Below are 22,068 nucleotides of genomic sequence, written 5' to 3'. Positions count from 1 at the left end.
ATGTGAATTTGCAACTTTCATTGACATATGATTTGATAGCGAACGTACAGGGCTTCTTTATGTACCAATATGGGCATTGGCATGAATGGCGGACTTGGCGGTATTTCACAATCAAGGGTCATGATGTCAAATTGTATTTGTAGGCAACATTCGGCTACCGAAAGCTACCTACGAATACTTACTTATTTTGTTAATATTTCAGAAAAAGTTCAATGCAGGCTATTGAAACTTGATAGTATTTAAGAGTGTATCACCCTGCACCTATTGCATAAATATAATTTACTATTCTCTCAGTTTGTGGAAACGACAGAGCTTTTAACATGTATTCGGAGGTAATGCATATTTTTACCAAACCTACCTTTGTGCCATTTAGAATTTCTGGCAGCTAAACACAATAATAAAGATGTCTGAATGCAATGCATTTCAGTATTGGACATATCAAAGCTTGTATCAATCACACATTTATTAGTGATTTCCATTCTTTAAAGGTATATCTAGTGCTATGAAAAATTGTATTAGTAGGTAATGTAAAAAAATACCACTCAAAAAATTATCACAAAAAATTCATAATTATGTACAAATATGTGAACAATTGAACAGGCAATCTTTGAATACACACCTTTCAGGAAATCAATTTAGATTCAATCCAATGACTGCTTTTCATAACTGATGTAGATGTTTTAAAAAATACTTTAAGAAATATTTTGAAAAAATGGGTCAAAATAGCATGTTTTTGGGTCTCTGTGTCTAAGTTTTTCACAGAAGGGGTCTTATTATATATGGCGCATAAGCGTATGATCAAGGGAATAAACACAATACAAAAACGAAAGCCAATTGTTAAATAATGGCCCTGAACATGCCATGTACACTTTTCGTTGGATTCGACCATATATGTGTACCATTTTCTTAGAGAGACTTTAAAGGCTTTGTGATTCAAACACTTTTTTATACTCTTTTGGTGAATTTTGGTGTGAAACAAACGGGTCGCACACACACAAGAGATGCTCCGGGAGCTTTTGGGGTGCTTCTGCCTTTTTTCCCCTTTTCTCCTTTCCCCTTTCCTTTTTCCTTGCCTTTCTGATTTTCTCTTTCATTTTTGTCAGGGGACACTCTTTAGCCCCCTTGGGTAATGTTGCACCAAATGTGTAATTAACCCCATGAGAACTACCTGTCGATTGGCCAAAATGAATATTGTGTCCAATTTTGAACCAATCAAGGAGGGTATTACCGGTAATAAGATCATATGCAAATGCAAGTTTGACCATAAATAGTTGAAAACCTAGTCATAATTGGAAATTGGTTAACCAATCAGAAATGCTGTTAGATGACCAATAGCGTCCAGGGGTTAATATCATTCCTTGTATTCAACTCATTTCAGATCCAAGTTGCGCTGGGGCTATTGCTATACAAGCTTGTCAGACAGATAGTATCACCCAGATATGCATATGCTGGGAGGATGCACCAGACACCAATGCTGGGGAGCAGGGATTTGACTACTACATAGTGTACTCAACCAACCCTAATGGTATGTCTTTTAAAGAATGTTTTGAAACATTTTTATGATATAGGGTATAATGTATGTGTTTTTTTTATTTATTGGATGTATGCTGTAAAAGTAGACTGTTCGTGGCAGGCAGGTACAGTGAAAAAAAACCCACACAAGTATACTTACTTTTTTGTTTGGTTGTTGGCCTTGTTCAGAGATGGTTGGTTGGCCCTGAACATCTCTGAGGGCGCTACAAGTTGCAAAAGGTCTATGACCCGATTATTACGTCACACTTCAAGTGTGCTCGATCGGGTCAGTCTGCTGAAGAAGGCGGTAGTAGCAACAACTGAAAATTACAGAGGTGAATATATTTGTATTGAGATCAAGAGTTTAAATCTTTCTATATACATCTGATATATTTGACTGTTTCTCATTGATTTATTACACAGGTAACACTGTTGAAGCAGGCAGAGTGTTCTATGGTGAACAACCATGTCAAGAAATCGGCAGTCTCTTCCCCGATGAACAGTATCTTATTGAAGTAGACACTGTAATAGATCCACAATCACCCTTCCCTGAGCAGAGATGTGAGGGTGATGCTAATGCTGAAGTAGGCCTAACAGGTAATAATTCAATTAACAAGCCCCAAACATGTCATTTAAATCATAATTTCTCAGGCTTGCATCGTTTATTTCCGATCCACACATATATTAATTTGTGTCTCGCATTGTCTTACGCCCTGCTAGGGTGAAGCATATAGGCCGCCTCCTTCTTCATTATTCAGTTTCTATTTTATAACAAATCCCAAATCTTGTATTCAGACCCAGTTCCTGACAATGTGATTGCTGTACAGCGTGTCACAACCAACAGCATAGAGATCTTATGGGCGGAGATACCAGATGCGCTTGGTTACTTTGTTTCTGTTTGGTTGGTTGATGCGATCCAGCCTAACGGAATCTACCAGGAAGCTAAACCAGATGCGACTACTGCCCAGGGAATGCTGACGGGATTGATGCCAGGTAGACTGTATAATATCGCAGTCAGGCCAGTCCATGGATCTATGGATGACTACCCGGAACTGATGTCTATCACTCAAAGAACAAGTATGTGGAGTGTAAAAGATTATTGATTAAGATGATATTTAGATGATTTATTTATTGATTTTATTTTTATTTTTTATTTTTTTTTTTTTTTTTTTCTTTCTTTTTTCTTTCTTTCTTTATTTATTTATTTATTTATTTATTTATTTATTTATTTATTTATTTATTTATTTATTTATTTATTTATTTATTTATTTATTTATTTATTTATTTATTTATTTATTTATTTATTTATTTATTTATTTATTTATTTATTTATTTATTAATTAATTAATTAATTAATTACTGGCACAGAATTACAAAAAAAATATATATATAGTATTGCACATAAGTTACATCAAAAATTACACAATATCACGAAAGGAACAAAATTTGTTTTACAAAGTCCAGTGAATGGCTGGAGCGAACAGGTACCAAGCACCTCTAAGACCGCCCCACCAAATCAAGAAGGGAAGGGAAAAATAAATTAGAGGGGGGCAAATGCAGCTTGAAGTTATGTTTGCCTGCAATTTAGACAATTACAAAAAGAGGTCCAAGTACAAACACAAGTTGCATCAAAGGTGCGAGCAAATTTGGACTGGTAAAACTCCAAAACTTGTTGCTTAAATGAAGCAACAGAATTTGTAGATCTGATAATACTAGGGAGCTGGTTCCAAATGGGTATCATATGCTGAAAAAAGCCCCATCTTGTGGCATTCAGTTTTAGAAAGCTGATTTACCAGTAACAAAGGATCAGAGGAAAATCTGGTGGTGAGACGGTCTTTGTTAATACCATAAAAAACTACATGATAGTTTAAATAAAATGAAAGAAGTTTAAATAAAATGAAAGAAGAAATTTTTTTTAAATCTAATTTTGAATTTGAGTAAGATGTTATGAAAAGTTTTAATTGGTTATGTTAATTGAGAACCCATCACATCGCTGGGTTTTTGTATTATACAGATCAATTCTCTTATGTAACCCAAGTTTCCGTTGTATTTAGCTGTGGTATTTTAAATACGATTATTGCATGTCAACTCCTTGTTAGAAGTGAACAGTTATTCTTAGTTCACCACGTAAACTTGTATGGCTCAAAATTCGGACCGCTCGCCATTAAGTTTACTACTTTCTGTGTTTTGAAATTTGTTGACGTTTTAATGATCCCCTATTTCCGGTCGATTATTTTAGCTGTGTCATGTCACATGCATGACGCTAGTGGGTACCAGCCAAACTTCAGAAAAAAAAAATCATGATCGCCGATAACGATGTGATATGGGACTTACATAGGATTACACAGAGATATTTCTTGCCAAAATTTGACCATTTCTAGGTAGCTTGGCCCTACTTTGTCTGCGTTATATGAAAAAGGACAGTCTTAAGTAAGTAAATGTGCAACGCTTTTGATGTTTTGATGTTTTGGGAGACTGGGAGGGCTCAGAACAAAAAAAATGATGGAGCCTATTCTTGACTGTGTAATATTCCTTCAACCAGCTACCGTGCGGTAACAGTCTTATACGATGGACAGATAGTATCAGTTTGTGAATGAGGACATCGTATAAGTTCCTTGTACTAAGTTATTCTTGCAGATCCTTATTATTGAGTTTATAGACGTTTGTTGTTTTTTTGCAAATTTTACTTCGAGGATTGTTAGATATGAAAAATTAAAAACAATTTCAATTTTTAATACTTTGCCATAAAATGTGTTTTATATTGCCAATTTCAAAAAATTAAAATTACTTGATATCAGAAGGACATTCTTATGTCTGATGTGCTCTCATGACCTACAAAAATGATCTGATCCCTTAAACAAACAGACTAACAAATTGGGCTATTCCATTTAAGATCCACACTCCCCCTGTAGAAGATTTTGGAAATATCTTCCACAGGGGAATATGAATTTCAAATGGAATTAGCACATTAGCAGCTCCATTTGAAACTCACCTCCTTTAGTGGAAGATACAGGTTGAATCATTCTCAGAGGGTGTATGAAGTTCAAATGGAACTGCTTAATGTGTTCATTCCGTTTAAAATTCATACTCCCTCTGTGGAAGATATTTCCAAAATCTTCCACAGGAAGAGTGTGGATCTTAAATGGAATAGTCCATTGTGATCATACACTCTTGAAACCAAACATACAGCTTATCAAATGTTTTTTTACTCTACAACAGTTCCCCCCACACCCTTACCACTATTGCAAACTGGCAGTATGGCATCGACCATCACCATCGCATTTAACAGGCCTATTGGCTACTTGGATTACTACCTGGTGTACTATACACCCAACGATGGCCAACCGGAGTCACCAGTCAGGGTGGAAGATACAAACCAACCATTGGTAATGATCACCAATCTGTTGGATGATACCGATTACAATTTCCGTGTGGTTAGTGTAGCGGGTGTCGGTCTTGGAGAGACTACCAGCGAACCAAGCACTGCAACATTCACTACAGGTGTGTAAAAAGAGGGTTTTTTTTTTTGTCACCATTCCATATTTCTGGAATTAACGTAATCTTCCGATTGGAGTTCTATGTCCAATAATAATCCCCTCATCTTAGAAAAGAAAAGAGGCAGAAAATTAGAAAATATATCCAATTATAATTCCATGGTAACTTTTGGAAACCTCAATACCTAAACTTCATTAGTTTCCCAAAGTGCCAGAAATCATAGTTAACCCCTGAGCACTACCTGCCGATCTAACATTCTCTCTGATTGGTCAATTACATGATATCTTCATTTTAATCACCAATCAGAATGGAGCTTTGCAAATCATTCTTTCCAATTGTTTTGTGTGGTGAAATTATTCTAACAATGTTGCAGATTGGTCCAATTGATAATGAAAACTTCTTTTTGATCAATAGGCAGGTAGTTCTCATGGGGTAACCACTGATAATCTGACCCTGGTACTATTATGACACTTTATGCTAAAATTTAAAGCAAATTTCAGGTGTATAATTTAGTAGATGGGGTGTCATACCTACAGTTTCTAGTGGTATTATTTATGCACTGCATAACAGGTAAGTTACGCAATTACAAACACTTTTGTGGTTTCTAGCTATGGGCTATTCCAGTTGAAATCCACACACTCCCTATGGAAGATATGACCTTAATCTTCCACACAAGGAGTGTGAATTTCAAATGGGGTTACCTGTATGAGTGACTCCATTTGAAATCTGCACCCCTTATGTGAGAGATTAAGGTCCTGTCTTCCATAGGGGATATATGGATTTCAACCAGAAAAGCGCAACAAATTGACCCCTACAAAATGGCCAGTTATACACAGCTATATATAATCAGTTCAGGGGCACTCGTAATTCACGGACATCTCTGATTTCAAAGACGGGTTGGTGATTTCACATACGTCGACCTTTGTTGACAGCTGGGCAGTTGATGCAGCACATCGGAACAAAGCTGAGTGTATCAGAATAAGCTTTCCTATGTTTAGCAAATATCTAACTGTGCAAAATTATATATCTATCTGTCATCTGTGCAAATTCTGACAAATAGTCCCAGAACACACTCAGATTGCAATGGCCAAAATCAAATATTTTGAAGTAAAAAAATCCCAACAGTACCCGAGCCTGCGCTCTAATTCATGAATTGGATAATAAAATTAGCAGGCACTCGACTTGGGTTAGTTACAACCCTGATAAGGCCTACTCATAAAATTATTCCCACTGCGCTGGCACGTTCACCAAAATTACTAATATCGTTTGCGACTGGGTTTTGAAACTAGAGAGTATATGATTTATGAGACGTCTCTGAAATATGACGCTTCAAGAATATTTGATATCAGAGACATCCGTGAATTATGAGTGCCCCCTCGAACTGCATGATATACAAGTTATTTACGATCAATTTTGCATGTGTGTGTTCATCTACAGCCCCAGCTGGACAAGCGGAGGTGATCATCCAAGAATTGGCACAGATTTTGTTGAATTTAGCTGGGGAGCTGTAACACGTGTAAACTTTAACAACTACATACTGAGTAACAACCCAGGCAATCAGATCAATGTTATACCCGAAGATAGCGAGAGACTGCACAGATTTGATGGCTTGACTCCTGGAATGCCTTATACATTGACGGTGGCCACTAATGCTCAGAATACACCGATAGATACAGCTGACTTTATTACCAGTAAGTTAAAAAGGGGATTTGAAGAGGAGAGGGGAGGTATAGTAATTATGATAAGGATTTATATGGGGAGGTGGAGGGACTTCCTTCTGAAGTGGTATACATGCGCGTATTTTGGAGGGGGCTTGGGGGCGCTTAGCCCCGGGTAAAAAAGCAGGAGGCGCGAAAATGAAGGGCGGCGGAAAAAGAAGGGCGGCAAAAACGAAGGGGGCAGCAAAAAGAATTAGTAATTAAAAAGGGCGGAAAAATTTGATAAAGCATAAAAAATTTTGAAAAAATTGTACTATACATTAAAATGTATTACTTTTAGGGCGCTAGCACCTGAAATCCTTTTTTTTTTTTTTTTGCTCTTCACTTTTTCAAACAACCAAAAAAAAATTGGGTCAACCTTTTCGGGCTGTTGAGGAAGGGGCGGCAAAATGTAATTTTCTTCAGCCCCCCCGGGTTTGGGGCGGCCACGGTACGCCACTGGTATAGCTAAAGAAGGCATGGATCAGTGCTAAAGCTTGGTGGGAATGACCACCATTATGTGCCAACATTTTTTGAACACGTGTCATTTCATGTAAAGACTAATATTTTCATAACACTTGGTAGATTTGCTAAGCATTTCATTCCAAAAAGGTTAAGGGTGAAATGTCAAGATCATCTAAGGTCAAATAAGTAAAGATTGGTGCATTTTCAAGGAAGTATATGGAAATGAATGTACCAACAATTTACGAGGTCATTTCAAGGTATTACAGGACTGGATTGAGTTCAGATTCACAGGAAACTGCAATGGGCTATTCCATTTAAAATCCACAGAGGGAGTATGAATTTCAAATGGAATTAACACATTAGTAGCTCCATTTGAAACTTCCTTTTCCTCAGGGAAAAGATTCAGGTTGAATCTTTCTCAGAGTGTGTATGAAATTCAAATGGAACTGCCTAATGCACTTATTCAATTTGAAATTCATAGTACTCACCCTGTGGCGGATATTTCTAAAATCTTCCACAGGGGTAGTGTGGATTTTAAATTGAATAGTCCATTGCATGGCAAAGGGGAGAGGGGATTTTATTGCACATCATAATTCTTGTTATTCATATATATTTGACAGAACCACTTCCACCACAAAACATACAAAACCTTTTTAGTGAGAGCACAGCAACATCTGTTGTGGTACAATGGAACCCACCTACCGGTACCACTGGCTTTGACCAATACAGAGTCTCCTATCGACAGCAGCAGGATTCGGCGCCTATCGATTCCGTCTTTGTTGATGCCAATGATGCTGATTTGAGGGCCACCTTCTTAGGACTGTTACCGGATACTACGTATGTAGCATGTGTGGTGACTATCGTAGGACAAGCCCCACTGGCTCAGCAGAGTGAGGCTGTTTGTACAGATGCACCAACCGGTATGTATTGTGCATTTTATCATGATTTATCATCCTCTTAGCACTCATTATAATATACTGCAACTGACCAGTGTTGCCGAAACTTTTCGGTGCCAACGAGCGGCACATTGACTCAACAGGCTGTGGTAAATGAGTCTCAAGTAGCCCAATTTTTCATTTTCCAAAAAAAGCGCCCAATACTGGATATTTGGGCGGATTTACTCGGATTTTGAACTCAAATCACCCAATTGGGTGGAAAAGCACTTGACTTTAAAAACGTGCAGTACTTAATGGGAAATTCCATACCGATCAATATGGTTACACAACCCATTGTAATTACAATTATGAGCTTCAGAGACTCAAAACCTTTATAAATGGGCTAAATTGAAATACATCAAACAACTGCGCAACCTGATTCTTACAAAGTAGCCCAATTTTATTTAGGCAAGTTGCAGCACAGTCTTTTTGAGTAGCGGCAAGTGATCGCCAAGTAGCCCAATTGTGTGCCTAAGGCACGACATTGGCATCACTGCAACTGACCCAATAAAATGAAAAGGGATATTCTAATATTATAATAAGGGATATTCTAATGGTCTATTCCAGGGCTCGCAAATAGCAAGGCGCATGGCCACATGCGCGCCGTGGAGCCTCGAGTATGCATGGCGCCGTTTAGATTTAAAAATAAATAAATAAACAATGCGATTCCCATGTTATCCTTGTAAAGACAGGCTAAATAGTACAAAATGTTGCACCAAATGGCGTCATTTGCACCTCAAATTAAAAAAATCGATAGCTTTACAGGGGAAACCCCTCTGACTTCGCAATTCAAGCAGCCATTGAGTGGCGCTTTGCAGTTTTTTTTAAATTTCATGTGGCGCTTCAACAAATCTATTTGAGGAAGCCTGGTCTATTCCATTAAAATCCACACTCCATGTGGGGAAAGATTTTGGAAATGTCTTTCACAGATGGAGTATGAATTTCAAATGGAATTAGCACATTAACCAACTCTATTTGAAACTCACCCACCGTATATGGGAAATTCAGGTTGAATCTTTTTCAGATGGTGTATAAAATTCAATTCATACACTAGATTGCGAGAACCAATCAGAGCAAGCATTAGAAAAATCCAAATCATGCATTGATTGTGTATATATGCACGGGCGCATACTACACGCAGTGCTTTCAGACGTGTTCATTTTTCTTGCGGGTTGATGCATTTATATTTGCTTGTATTTTCCAACACTTTTAGTGATAATTTTGTTATGAAAACAGCAAAAATCACATGTTTATGAAATGGGGTAATAAATGCGTATTAATTGTTTGGAGAGAAATTAGACAAAATAATGCACTTGCACTGATGTTGATGCATCTAATGCCCTTTCCCCTTTCTAATTATGCACTTACTGGGCTATTTCAAAGGTCATTTTTAAATTACCGTATTGTTCCGAGTATAGTCCCACCCGTTTTTAAGTGAACTTTTTTCACAAATGGGGGGTGGGATTATACTCAAATTTCAACAACAAAAAATCAAATTCAATGCATTTTGATATCATTAATAGAGTATGACATGAAAACAAAATATCAATTTTCATATTAAAAACACAAGCATTTAGGTCTAGGTCCAGGGACACTCCAAAACCGAAAAAATAAATAACAAAAAAATTTTTTTTTTACAATTTCTGGAATTTTTCGAAGAATGGGGGGTGGGACTATACTCGAACGTGGGACTATACTCGGACGAATACGGTTTAAGAGATACAAGAGTACATATGTGACATGATCTGGTCCATGGGGGCCAAAGGTGGCAAATTTGAAACTGAGATAAAGGTAAAAATATGGAATAAAAAACAATAAAATACATAAAAAAAATAGATAAAAAAAACTTCATAACTTTAGAACCAAGTTTGCTAGACCTTTGGTTTTTTCGGTAAATGATAGCCTATTGTATGTATAATGTAATAATTACAGTAACTCAATTTTCAAAAATGCCGTCTGTGGCCCCCATGGACCAGATCATGTCACTTTTGTCAAGTACATGTTACTTGATTGGTCCAATTGCCATCCAAAAATCATGATAATGAATCCCAAAGCATCCAAATTGTGATAAAGTGTAGGACATTCTGCCTAGAGTATTGCGCATGGTTATGCGCTCAATTTTCAGCTGTTATTTACAGAAAGGGATACCACTGTGCACACTATCTCATGTCAACAACTTCAAAAATGTGGGCACACAGTTAGCTAGGGTTAAGGGGGTACTACACCCCTGGCCAAATTTGTGCCTATTTTTGCTTTTTTCTCAAAAATTATAGTGCATTGGTGACAAGTAAGATATGTATATTATAGGGGCAAGGACTACAACTACTGCACTGAAAATTAAGCAACTCAAGACAAGTAGTTATTGATTTATTGGTCAAATATTGGTTTCCCTCATTTTTGGCTGTAACTCCACAACTGTTGTCTGTGCTGAAATAAAATTTCCAGTGCAGTAGTTGTAGCCCTTGCCCCTATAATATACATATCTTACTTGTCACCAACACGCTTAATTTGTTGAGAAAATGCAAAAATAGGCCTAAAATTGGGCAGGGTGTAGTACCCCTTAATTATTAATTATTATCTGTGTATAGGGTGTTAACTATAGCGCCCCACAACTGGAGTATTTCAAATGGAAATAAAATTGCCTATTCTATTCAAAACTCATATGTGTACATCCATATCAAAACGATGCACTTGTCGGCTGCTACATGTGTCTCATTTCACATAATAGCTAAGAATAAATACCAGACTCATCTCCGAAGTGGAGGTCACTTCAAATCATCCCAAGTCACATGGTTTAGGAATACAGAAAATATTTCTTATACAATTTGACTTGGGGATGATTTGAAGTGACTTACACTTGATATGAGTCTGGTATTTATTTCTAGCTATTTTGTGAAATGAGACACATGTAGCAGCCGACAAGTGCATCGTTTTGATATGGATGTACACATATGACCTCTGTGGAAGAATTTAGCTATATCTTCCAAAGGTGAGTGTGGATTTCAAATGGAAAATGCCCGTAAAATCTATAATTTTCTTACTATAAAATTTCAGCTTAATCTGGATTATTATGTATTCAATTTTTGAAATATCAACTGAATTTATACATTCATCGTCTTTGTATTTTCAGAAACGCTTATGCCGGGAGAAATCGTAGTGCTGGAAGTAACCGAATTTACGATTCGGTTCACGTGGGGTAACGCCGATTTCTTGCAAGACTTCTTATTGTACAACGTACAAGTGACATCAGTGGATGGTTCTCAACCATCGGAGCAGCCTGTACTGGATCTACAGCGTCGTATGGCAACGTATCCTGGCCTAGAACCTGGAGTGGAATACACATTGAGTGTCAATGTGGTAACTGAGGGCGATGCTAACAACCTGCTTCTTACTGAAAATCAACGAACAAGTAAGTGCTTGATTTTGGCGCATATAAACGAGGACATGCACATGATATTTCACATTTAAACCGTGGACCACTATGCAAGGGGGGACCATCCTCGGTTTTGGAGGTCTGCAAATGACCACAATTGCATGTATAATGAGATCGTGCATTGAATATACCATCCGCAATTGCTAGGTAAAATTGCATCTCATACACATAAAATATGGCAGTTTGAAAGTGCTGCAATAGACCGCAAATGCATTCTAAATGCCTGTGAGTAATACTTGCTCAAAACTGCGGACCATACGTTTAAACATAGGTTCAGCAGTTGATGGGTGAAATTCAGTTTTGTATCATACACAAAAAAATCTGTCATTTTAGTCCATGGTTAGGCAATGAAAACATCATACATGCGTCCGCGGTTGGATATCAATACACAAAGTCCGCGGTTGGCGGTGAGCACACACCGGTATGATAGACACAGAGGTGTGATTGTATGTAGGGTTGGTTAGTCAGTGGGGTGTTGATGACTGTACATATATTTATTCTGTCACTAATTCTTTGCATTATTTAGAACCTCTTGCTCCACCTGGTGTCTGTCAAATCGTCTCTGGCAGCATCACACCAGTGGGTCTTCGTCTCTCATGGAACGAAGCAGCGGGACAGTTTGGCCTTTACAGAGTGACCTACACAGAGCCTGGAGGTTTGTCTCAATATGAAGCAGGTGCTACTAATAGGTAGGATAAATAAATGTATGAAAATCTTAATGCATTGCATGCTGGTTTCAATATACAAAGTCCAAATTTTGAAATATTGTCTCAAAAATATCAACAGCTATCTCAAGAACCAATGAACCAATATTGGACTTGTATTCATTTTAATTTATTTGTCATGCTAATTCAAAATATGGTCATGAAAATGTAAAAACTTTTTAAAAGAAAATTAGGAACATGCCGTCTACAGTCGACACCACCGGCGTGTCCAGGATCTTTTCCTCGGGGGGCTCAGAGGGCCTTTCAGAGTTATGCGGGGGCTTAATGGCTAAAAAGCGGCTGATTTTGCATGATTTTTTAACAAAGTGCGTGGGGGGGGGCTTCAGCACTCAAAGCCCCCCTGGACACGCCACTGGACACTTGCGTGGAGGTATAATCTGCATTTAATCGCATATTTTTATATTTGTGCATTTTTTTCTATTGAGTTCAGACCTGATGACTTGGGACTTGATTTGAGATATGATTTGAATCAATTTTATTTGACAGAGACACCACAGAGCTTGATGTGACAAATCTATATCCAGCAACCGATTACCTATTCACTGTGGTGACAGTTAGTGGCACTGGTGACAGCGCTACCACAAGTAGCCCGTGACATGCCCAGCAAGAACAGGTGAGTGCACCCTCATATGACTAAATCACACAAGTACTGCTGATTGGCTGCTGATTATCAGCAACATTATTAAGCTCCACCCACACAATCTGCTGCTTGTTAGCAATAGTTAAGCCACACCCATTTGGCAATCACTGACAGCCTGTGTACACACCTAGTGAATGGATGATTGATAAACCCCATGGAATAGGCCTGGGATGCACAATTCTTTTTTTTGTGGGCCAGTTTCAATTTCCAAACAATAAAGGTTAATAATCGTAATCGTATTAATCATATTAGAATCATCCGTAGTGGGAAGAATGAACTATTGGAATATGAATAATTAATATTATGCAAATAAATTTATGCAAATTCAGATATTGGGTCATCCTAATTTAGCATAGATTTGAATACCTTTGCATAATTTTGCATAATCAAATAAGGTACCATAACATTTACAAAATATATTGAAATTTTACCATAATAATGGCATACATTTGAACAGAAAGACATTACTCCATAACAACAAATACTTATCATATGAAAATGCAATTTTACCCAAATATACATTCTAAGCTAATACAAATACAAATTATAATAAAAATAATAAAATGCATAATAATTATCATTTATATATAAGTATAAGCCTGATACAAGCCCAAATCATGTCAATGCACTTTACAAAAAAAAGTTATATATCAAGTATTTTTTTAAACTTTCAGATCCAATACCCACTGGGGAAATCTTTGTGCGTGATTTTGACGACACCTCGATCACGGCACTGTGGGCGCCTATCACAGGAGCAACAGTGTATTTCCTATCCATCCAGCCACCTCATGCAGACAGCAATCAAGAAACATTTGTGGAAGGTGATCCACTTGAGTTTACATTCACAGGATTGGCACAGGGGACTGAGTATACTATACAGGTTGTAGCAAACTCTGGCGGAGGTCAGCAGGATTTCTCCACTACACAGATAACAAGTAAGGATTTCGTTTTATTTAAGGACTCGGATAGTGGGGGACTTCTTACAAATGTTAACTTCATCATTCAACTCCCAATTTTAACCCTAACCGTGCCTGTGGTTTCTTTGCTATCGGAAGGGAAAGAAGAAACAAAAAAGGAGAGAAGATGAACAAAGAAGTCACTTTGTACCCTCTCCTTTTTTTCACCCACAATGCGTGCAAAGTGGACCTTTTTGGCCTTTGGTGATGGGGGCAACCCCAGCCCATGGCTATGCCCCTGGTTATGTGGGGTAAAGACCTTTATATCGTATCAGGTGAGTATTAAACTCTAACGCTAACTCCAAACACCAATCTTGAGTCAAGTCATCTAGGGCTCGAGTCTTGTGTCAAGGATTTGAGATTTAAGTCTTATAGTTGTAGTCCAATTCTTATAGTTGTAGTCCAATTCATTTAGGATTTGAGACTTGAGTCGAGTCATGTTCCCTAAAGTGTTGAGTTTAGTCCTGATTTGAGTTGAATCACTTGAGTTCAGTCATTATAAGTCTTTCTAATATCTTCATGTGTTTATATTTTCAGACCCAGGGAAACCAGGTACGATATCCACAGTATCGAAAACATCCACATCCATTGACATCAGCTTTGTCCCAGCTCCCGGTTCTTTTGACCGTTATGCTATTTTCTATATTGACCCATCTGGAAGTCGCAATCTTGCTGGTGAAACAGCCGATCAGGTGTTCACCATCGATTTGCTTTTCCCCGGTACTACATATGATATTGAGGTGGAAACGGTGGTCGGCACCAATGGAAATGAACTGAGAAGTCTGCCATCAGAGTACACAGAAACAACTTGTGAGTCTTTTTTTTTTCTATATCGATGGCTGTATTTATTTGAATTTAGCCATACACCAGATTTAAGAAAAGTCTTCCACAGAGGGGGTATGTTTTTCAAATGGAATTAGCTTAGATTAATTATTTTGAAACCCACATATACTTCCCTGTATATGGCTGTACTTATATCTTCCACAACTGGAGTGATTTTTTTCAAATGGAAGTTTGTAATTACCCATTATTGTCTATTCTATGTGAAACCCATACTCCCTCTGTGGAAGACTGTAGCTAAATCTTAGCTTAATCTTCCAGGGAGAGAGTGAAGAATTCAAACCAAAAAGTCCAGATTACAGGCTGAAAGCTTGAATTTAGAAGATTGCTATACAAATAGAGGTACAGATATATGCAGACAACTTAATTAAAGCCATAATGTATGATCTTTTAAAATGAGTTTGGTAATCTTTTTTCAAACCTGTTGTATTTGTAATGTTTACACATGTCCCAACTTACACCTAATTGGAGCCAAATTCATTGTGTTATAGAACATTACAGGTAAGTGTCTAAGATAGTATGTGAGGTTTTTTTTGTACATCATTAGTTTGCCTTAAAATGACAAGAACTCTAGATATAAACTGAACATACTATAGTAGGAAATAGGAAAGATAGCAAATGGACAAAAAAGATAACAGACCGCAGTCAAAATCTCAGCATCACCAGATAATGAGGGCCAATTGTTCCATGAAATGCGACAGGCAAACTTGCTACCCACTTACCGCGTATTTTTACGGTCTATCGCGAAGGCACACAACGCTCTATCGCATATACGTGAAGGTATGCAATGCTGGCGTGATTGTTAGACATGGCACAATCGAACGATTGGCCCTCATGAATATGCGAGAATTCACAGCATACATTGCCTATTGATACACGGTCTGTATGTAACACATCCCTTTTCTCTACACAGTGCCAGCAGCTGAGGGCGTTCTGATTATCAGTGACTGCACCACAACTACTATTGAGATTCTGTGGGCTAAACCTAATGATCCTGATGTGCAACAATATATCGTCAGTTTGTTACGCCTTGATGGCAGCACCGCCATTGTCCAAACTATACCAGTGGGTACAACACCAACGCCTGTGTATACAATAGGCGACATACCAGGGCAAGCGTTGATACCAGGGCGCGAGTACCATATCTCGGTGGCGTTTGCTGGGACAACGACAGTGTTAACAGCAATTCAAAGAACAAGTAAGTACAAGAATAGAGTCGGCTATTACAGTTGAAATCCATACACCCCATATGGAAGACATGATCTTAATCTTCCACAATGGATGATTCTGTTTGAAATCTATACCCCCTGTGTGGACGTTTAACTCTCTTCACGCGGGTGTCGACTGCAGACGACATGTTTCAAAATTTTTTTAAAAATTCAAAAATTTCAGAAATTTAAATTTTCATGACCATATATGGAATCAGCATGAAAAATGCATTAAAATGAGTACAAACAAGCCTATTATTGGTTCAGTAGTCCATAAGATAGCTCTTGATATTTTGAGAAAATATTTTAAAACTTAAACTTTCCACTGAAGCGCATGGCTAGCACGGAGAGCATTAAGGTCATGTCTTCCATGTGGGTGTATGAGTTGATTCAACTGGAATAGCTTATCTCAATGCATGGATAAACATTTGGATCTTTGGAAATTTCACATAATGCTGAATCCATGTATGTGGTGATTGGGCTATTCCATTTAAAACCCATACTATCCCAGTGGAAGATCTTGAAAATATCTTCTACAGGGGGAGTATATGAATTTCAAATGGAATGAACACATTAGGCAACTCCATTTGAATTTATACACCCTCTGAGAAAGATTCAACCTGAATCTTCCACTGAGGGAGGGAGAGTTTGAAATGGATCTGCTAATGTGTTCATTTCATTTGATATTCATACTCCTACTATGGAAGATATTTCCAAAATCTTCCACAGGGGTAGTGTGAATTTTAAATGGAATAGCCCATAGCAACAGGTGTGTATCGCAGGATTTGACACTAGGATTCAGTGTATGACTGTTTGAGCATAGATTCTAAATAACTACTAGTCTCTAACACAGTTGCATTATGACTATAATGTAAACTCAGAAAACCTCCTCCAACAGGCTATCAGCAGAAGTCTATGCTCCACATAGGAAAAGGACGTCTAATGTCCATCCATCCATCTAGTTGAAACAAAGGCACACTGAATAGCTATCAAGTGGTCACAGGAGTGGAAGTCATCCAGCTATATCTCAACACCAGATACAAGCTGTTTGACCTCTGACCTCTCCCAATGAATATGGATGAAGCTTAACAGACTACACACTGGAGTTGGGCCTGATTGTGGAGCAGAGCAGTTGACAGCCTGCCAACCATATGTCATCTCTGAGTTCCTGTTCTATCACCCACTAAATGTAGCCCAGAGCCTGGATATGTTGACACAGATACAATATACTGGCTACTCAACACTGAACTTGAGATATAGCTATATACACTTTGGTTTTAATGTTTCATTCCCAAGGAGAAGACCACTGTACATTAAAATCATCAACATTTATGAAACTCCAATCTTAAATGAATTTCATTTCGTATTTTCTTCTTCAAAACAGAACCAACTCAACCTGGAACACTCCGTGTTATCGAATCCACATCAAGTAGCATTGAGGTGTCTTGGTCACCTGCCTCCAATGACTACACTGGATATTGTATCAGTTATAGTACCGTAGGGAGCGCTCTTGAAATCCAAGCAGGAACTGTATATTCACCGACAACTACATTCCTTATTGATGGCTTAGACCCTAGCACTGGGTATGTCATCTATGTACGCACAAAAAGTGGCTGCGGAAGTTCCGCTACCGTCAGTGTGCCAAGAACGGTTAATGTGTTAACAAGTAAGTACTTTTCAGGCCAAAAATCCACCTCTATTTTTTTATTTTTTTTTTTATTTTAGGTCAGTATTATCTTTACATGTGCTTTTAAAATGTTTTTCCTCAAATGTTTTGTTTATGCATGCAATTTACTGGAATTTTCAAATAATAAAAAATGACAAAAACAAAAAATCTGGACAACCAAATAACAAATTTTGATCCACTTTCCCAAGACAAGAGAGACAAACTTTTACAGTCAATTGTATTTATGAGATCGGCTACCAAAACTGCGATCTCAGTTATGTTGGTCGGACCACTCATATGTTTGGGATTATGCTTGCGGAAAATCAAGCAGAAGTTAAGAAAGCAAATGAGAAAAGTTCACTCGGTAGAACACAAGGCATCAGAACAAGAACAAATTAAGTCAGCCATATCAGATCATGATGCAAGGGCAAATCATGTTGCCAATTAAGACAACACTAACATACTTGACAGGGAGCATGTTAGAAAGTCTAGAGAACTATGGATAGTGATGGAGATCAGAAAGTGGGGGACAAAGACCATGAATAGAGAGGAAGGCACTTATTTCCTAAGTCACAAGGCACTTATTTCCCTAGTCATGTATATGATCTACTTTTGAAGTCTGCAAAAGAGACTACAGACAACAGGAAGTTAGTTTCCTGGGAAAGTGGGTCAGATATTCAGATCTGATGAAGTCCTACATTGAGATTGACAAAATATAAGCAAGGAAAAACTTACTGCTTTTTTCAAGCAAATATTGGTATTTGATTTGGAGAACAAACTTGATGAATCTATTCTCCAAAGACTCTTGAAATTTTCACATTTTTTTTCTTTTGTACAAAAAACAATTAAACACATAAATAACCAAGGAAAAAATGCACATATTTATTTAATTATGTAAAACTAGGAGATCACCCGTCTTTCGCAGTTTGTAAATTCATAGAGTTAGGATTTGATTGTTGGCAAGTTTTACACGAAATGTTATAAGGACAAGGACAATCTTATTCTTTGCATCACAAAAATCTGTTTTCCAAAATAATGTAAACTGTAAAAGTTTTAGCATTACCAATTCGCCAAACTCAGTAATTTATGATAATGATGACTGACCCTTTTTTTTTCTTTAGGAGCGGAACTTCTTGATATCATCTTTTCCAGTGACAACTTTATTACCGTGGATTGGACAAATGTCCCGTCTAGCAATTCTAACTACCGCTTGGAACTTGAGCAGAATGGCGTTGTTATAAATGATCAGACCAAAACAGTGACTAGACAGAACAGTGCAAACTACATATACAGAGAAAACCTCAACCTTCCAGAGCCTAGTTCTTTTTATACTGTAAGACTCTACACAGTCTCACCTAGGCAGGAAAGAGATAATGTACTGTTCAGAGCAGGTGAGCAAGTCTATTTATTAATCTTTTTTTTTTTGCCCAATAGTAACAGCATAAATATAATTTAGACTACCAACAGCCATTTAAATGGCACTTTGTGATCCATAACCTCATCCCTTCACTTACTCCAAAAAAGAATTTGTACCATTAGCAGGCCTTGCCACCGCTCCCCCAAACTCAATTTCAAGTGAGCGGTTTTTCACTCTCCATAGACAATACATATCGCTCGCAGCGAATTACCCAAAATTGAACTACATTGAAGTTTCAGCACTTTCAATGTATTCGATTTATCGTAATAACTTTGCCTAAATCCCTGAACTCCTGAAAACGAAAGATAGGGTGTCAACAGTGCTCAAGTCCTATATATTGGTATATGAATTATCCTTTAGACCTAGAGAGTGATACGACCACTCGCCTAGCATCATGCTAGCGAGTGATTGACCACTTGCATTTAACCCCATGAGAACTACCTGCCGATTGGCCAAAAAGAAGTTTTCATTATCAATTGGACCAATCAGCAACATTGTTAGAATAATTTCACCACGCAAACAAAATGGGGTGAATTATTTGCAAAGCTCCATTCTGATTGGTGATTAAAATGAATTAAGATATCATGTAATTGACCAATCAGAGGCAATGTTAGATCGGCAGGTAGTTCTCATGGGGTTAAAATTTTATACGACAAAGTCTGCATCAGAAACCTAAGACTATAATAATAAATGTTTGTGTGCATAAGCTTTCTTGAAGATTTGGTTATTTGACAAAGATATATCGTCCAATTTGTGTTCCTGTCTGTCAGCAGACTGAAATTACAGTGGCCTTTGGTGCAATGTGATACATGCAATTATGCCTCTTTATTGGTCAATTACATGATATCTTCATTTTAATCACCAATCAGAATGGAGCTTTGTAATTCTGCAAAACTTGCTAATTCAATGTCCATATATCAACTGACATTTTTGGAAATAAGTTTTTTGTGTGGATATCTATTGAAGTAAATTCATGAAGATGAAGAACTATATCCTATCCTAAAAAGAGAATGCTAAAATCAGGAAATGCCTGTTTAAGAAAAATAACAGGCAAGCAGGCAGATTTGTGTATGTGTGTAGTGAGAGTAACTCAAATTTCAATTGTTTGTTTTGTTTCGTTCCTTTGTTTTCCGGCACTCAAAAGGTCTTCACACATGACAAAGGTCTATGACCGAAAATTCATGTTTTATTTTTGCTATGCAAATAAATTAATATTATGTGGTTTGACACCAACTATTTCTCTTGGACTTTATTATTGATCATTTTTCAAACCTACGCAGCCACTACTTGTTCATGTTTCAATATCTATGAAAACTATGTTATTTAATTTCAGCTCCATCAAGCCCTCCCAGTACGAGTCTTCAGGTCGCCAATGTTATGGACAACAATTTCCGTGTCGTTTGGGAAGCACCTGACACAGGTTCTTTTGATGGATACATAATAGAATACGACCCTGATAATGGCCAGATAGAATCTGGAACAGAGCTTCCAAAAGATCAGACTTCGATAACCTTGACCGGTTTGACGCCAAATATAGAATACACGGTGCGTGTCCGTACCTTCGTTGGCTACAATGGCAACATGCGTACGAGCAGTGCATCGGCAACCACAGTGAGCACAGGTGAGATTTCTAGTAGTAGGGGTTACACAGTGAAGGGTCATATGTGACGTATCATGTCAAAAGGAGACACTTTTGGGCAGGTTGTCAATTTTGAGGTTTTTACATATCTTAAATATAGAGATATTTTGCTCCACAACGCCGTTTTCCCCAATGAAATCGGACATTCCTAAGCGAAGATATTGAGTTCGTAAGTTATGGCACTATAAAATTGGAAATTGAGATATTGGCCTTTAAAAATATTATTGACAATGTTGAGAGTAGGAATTACCTTGAAACATGTCTCAAAAAATAAAAGATGCCAGTTATATTCCGATCTGAAACTATCAGACAATATTTTTAACATTAATAACATCACAAATTCGCAACAAACTCAAATTGTGAAAATATCACCCCCGGGCAGATTTTTGGCTATTTCTCCATTTACGATCCTGCCCAAAAGTGTCTCCTTTTGACATGACACGTCACAATTATTTTGTTCATCATTTGCACAGATAACAAGATTTTCAGTTAGTGTGGGGCCCTTTAATATTCTTTGTTAGTAAGGTACTGGAATGAATTAAGACCTTGTTGGTTTGGTAAACAGAAGCGGCCTGATTATTTTAGAATTATTCTTATGTATAAATGTATTAATAATGTGGCTCCTGAGTACCTGAGGGACAACATTCACTCACAAATAAACATTCACTCATACAACACTAGATTTGTTGCAAATAAAAATGTTTTCCATTCTTCTGTTCATACTGAAACTGGTAAACGTTCCTTCAGGTACTCTGGAACAACAGCATGGAATAACCTCCCTGACCATTTAAAACAAATTAGCAATATTATTAATTTTAAAAAGTCGCTCAAGGAGCACATTTTACAAACCTAACTAGTCTATCCTATTTATAGTCTCATGTGCTTTAATCTTTTAAATATTTTATGGTATTACACTGTATATATTATGTAGTTTGTAATTTTATAATATTTATTTGTTTTATATCTTGTATTTACAATTGGTGCAATGACTTTCTAAGTGTATTTTACATTTATTTCTTTGTAAATCATTTGTTTATATGTTTTATTGTATCAAGGGCCCCTGTGGAAAGCAGTGCTTGCACTGATCAGGGTTTACCCTCGTTAAAGATGTCATTAAATAAATTAAATAAATAAAAACTTCCGGCGAATTAATTGGGAGAAATGCATTATGGGAAGTGTAGGATGTCTTCTCTGGTGGTTATCCAACTTATTATTATTCATACATTTTCCTCTTTTTTTCACAAATGGTCAGATTCAGGTCTGTATTATTCATACATTGTCAGTGTTTGAATTAATTCTTTTATCTTAGGATGCACTTTTGCACCCCATTTCGAAAGTTGACTGCCTCATCCCCCACTTTACCCCATCAAAATGCATATTTTGGTATCAGGTCAAAGCTCATTTTTTTCTCATTAACATATAGGTGTTCCAAATCGGTAT

At 37.3% G+C, this 22,068-nt stretch overlaps 2 protein-coding genes across 2 annotated transcripts in view; both read left to right on the top strand.

Annotated features, from left to right (window-relative positions):
• The window catches only part of LOC140166984 (tenascin-R-like), a 43,862-nt gene extending 37,228 nt beyond the window's left edge, over positions 1-6,634 (top strand). Inside the window, exons 6-10 of the mRNA XM_072190466.1 lie at positions 1,379-1,525; positions 1,936-2,109; positions 2,308-2,589; positions 4,732-5,013; positions 6,445-6,634. Coding sequence (XP_072046567.1) covers positions 1,379-1,525; positions 1,936-2,109; positions 2,308-2,589; positions 4,732-5,013; positions 6,445-6,518 — 959 coding nt within the window. The 3' untranslated portion in view covers positions 6,519-6,634. The remainder of the gene's footprint in view (positions 1-1,378; positions 1,526-1,935; positions 2,110-2,307; positions 2,590-4,731; positions 5,014-6,444) is intronic.
• Positions 6,629-22,068, top strand: part of LOC140166983 (tenascin-X-like) — an 85,455-nt gene continuing 70,015 nt past the window's right edge. Inside the window, exons 1-11 of the mRNA XM_072190464.1 lie at positions 6,629-6,698; positions 7,790-8,089; positions 11,235-11,513; positions 12,064-12,226; positions 12,749-12,846; positions 13,577-13,837; positions 14,396-14,668; positions 15,612-15,896; positions 17,291-17,572; positions 18,694-18,963; positions 20,323-20,610. Coding sequence (XP_072046565.1) covers positions 6,629-6,698; positions 7,790-8,089; positions 11,235-11,513; positions 12,064-12,226; positions 12,749-12,846; positions 13,577-13,837; positions 14,396-14,668; positions 15,612-15,896; positions 17,291-17,572; positions 18,694-18,963; positions 20,323-20,610 — 2,569 coding nt within the window. The remainder of the gene's footprint in view (positions 6,699-7,789; positions 8,090-11,234; positions 11,514-12,063; positions 12,227-12,748; positions 12,847-13,576; positions 13,838-14,395; positions 14,669-15,611; positions 15,897-17,290; positions 17,573-18,693; positions 18,964-20,322; positions 20,611-22,068) is intronic.

This window comes from Amphiura filiformis, chromosome 12 (assembly GCF_039555335.1).
Source record: "Amphiura filiformis chromosome 12, Afil_fr2py, whole genome shotgun sequence".
Lineage (NCBI taxonomy): Eukaryota > Metazoa > Echinodermata > Ophiuroidea > Amphilepidida > Amphiuridae > Amphiura > Amphiura filiformis.
The sequence above is the reverse complement of the archived record's forward strand: the minus strand, read 5'-3'. Positions and strand labels throughout refer to the sequence as shown.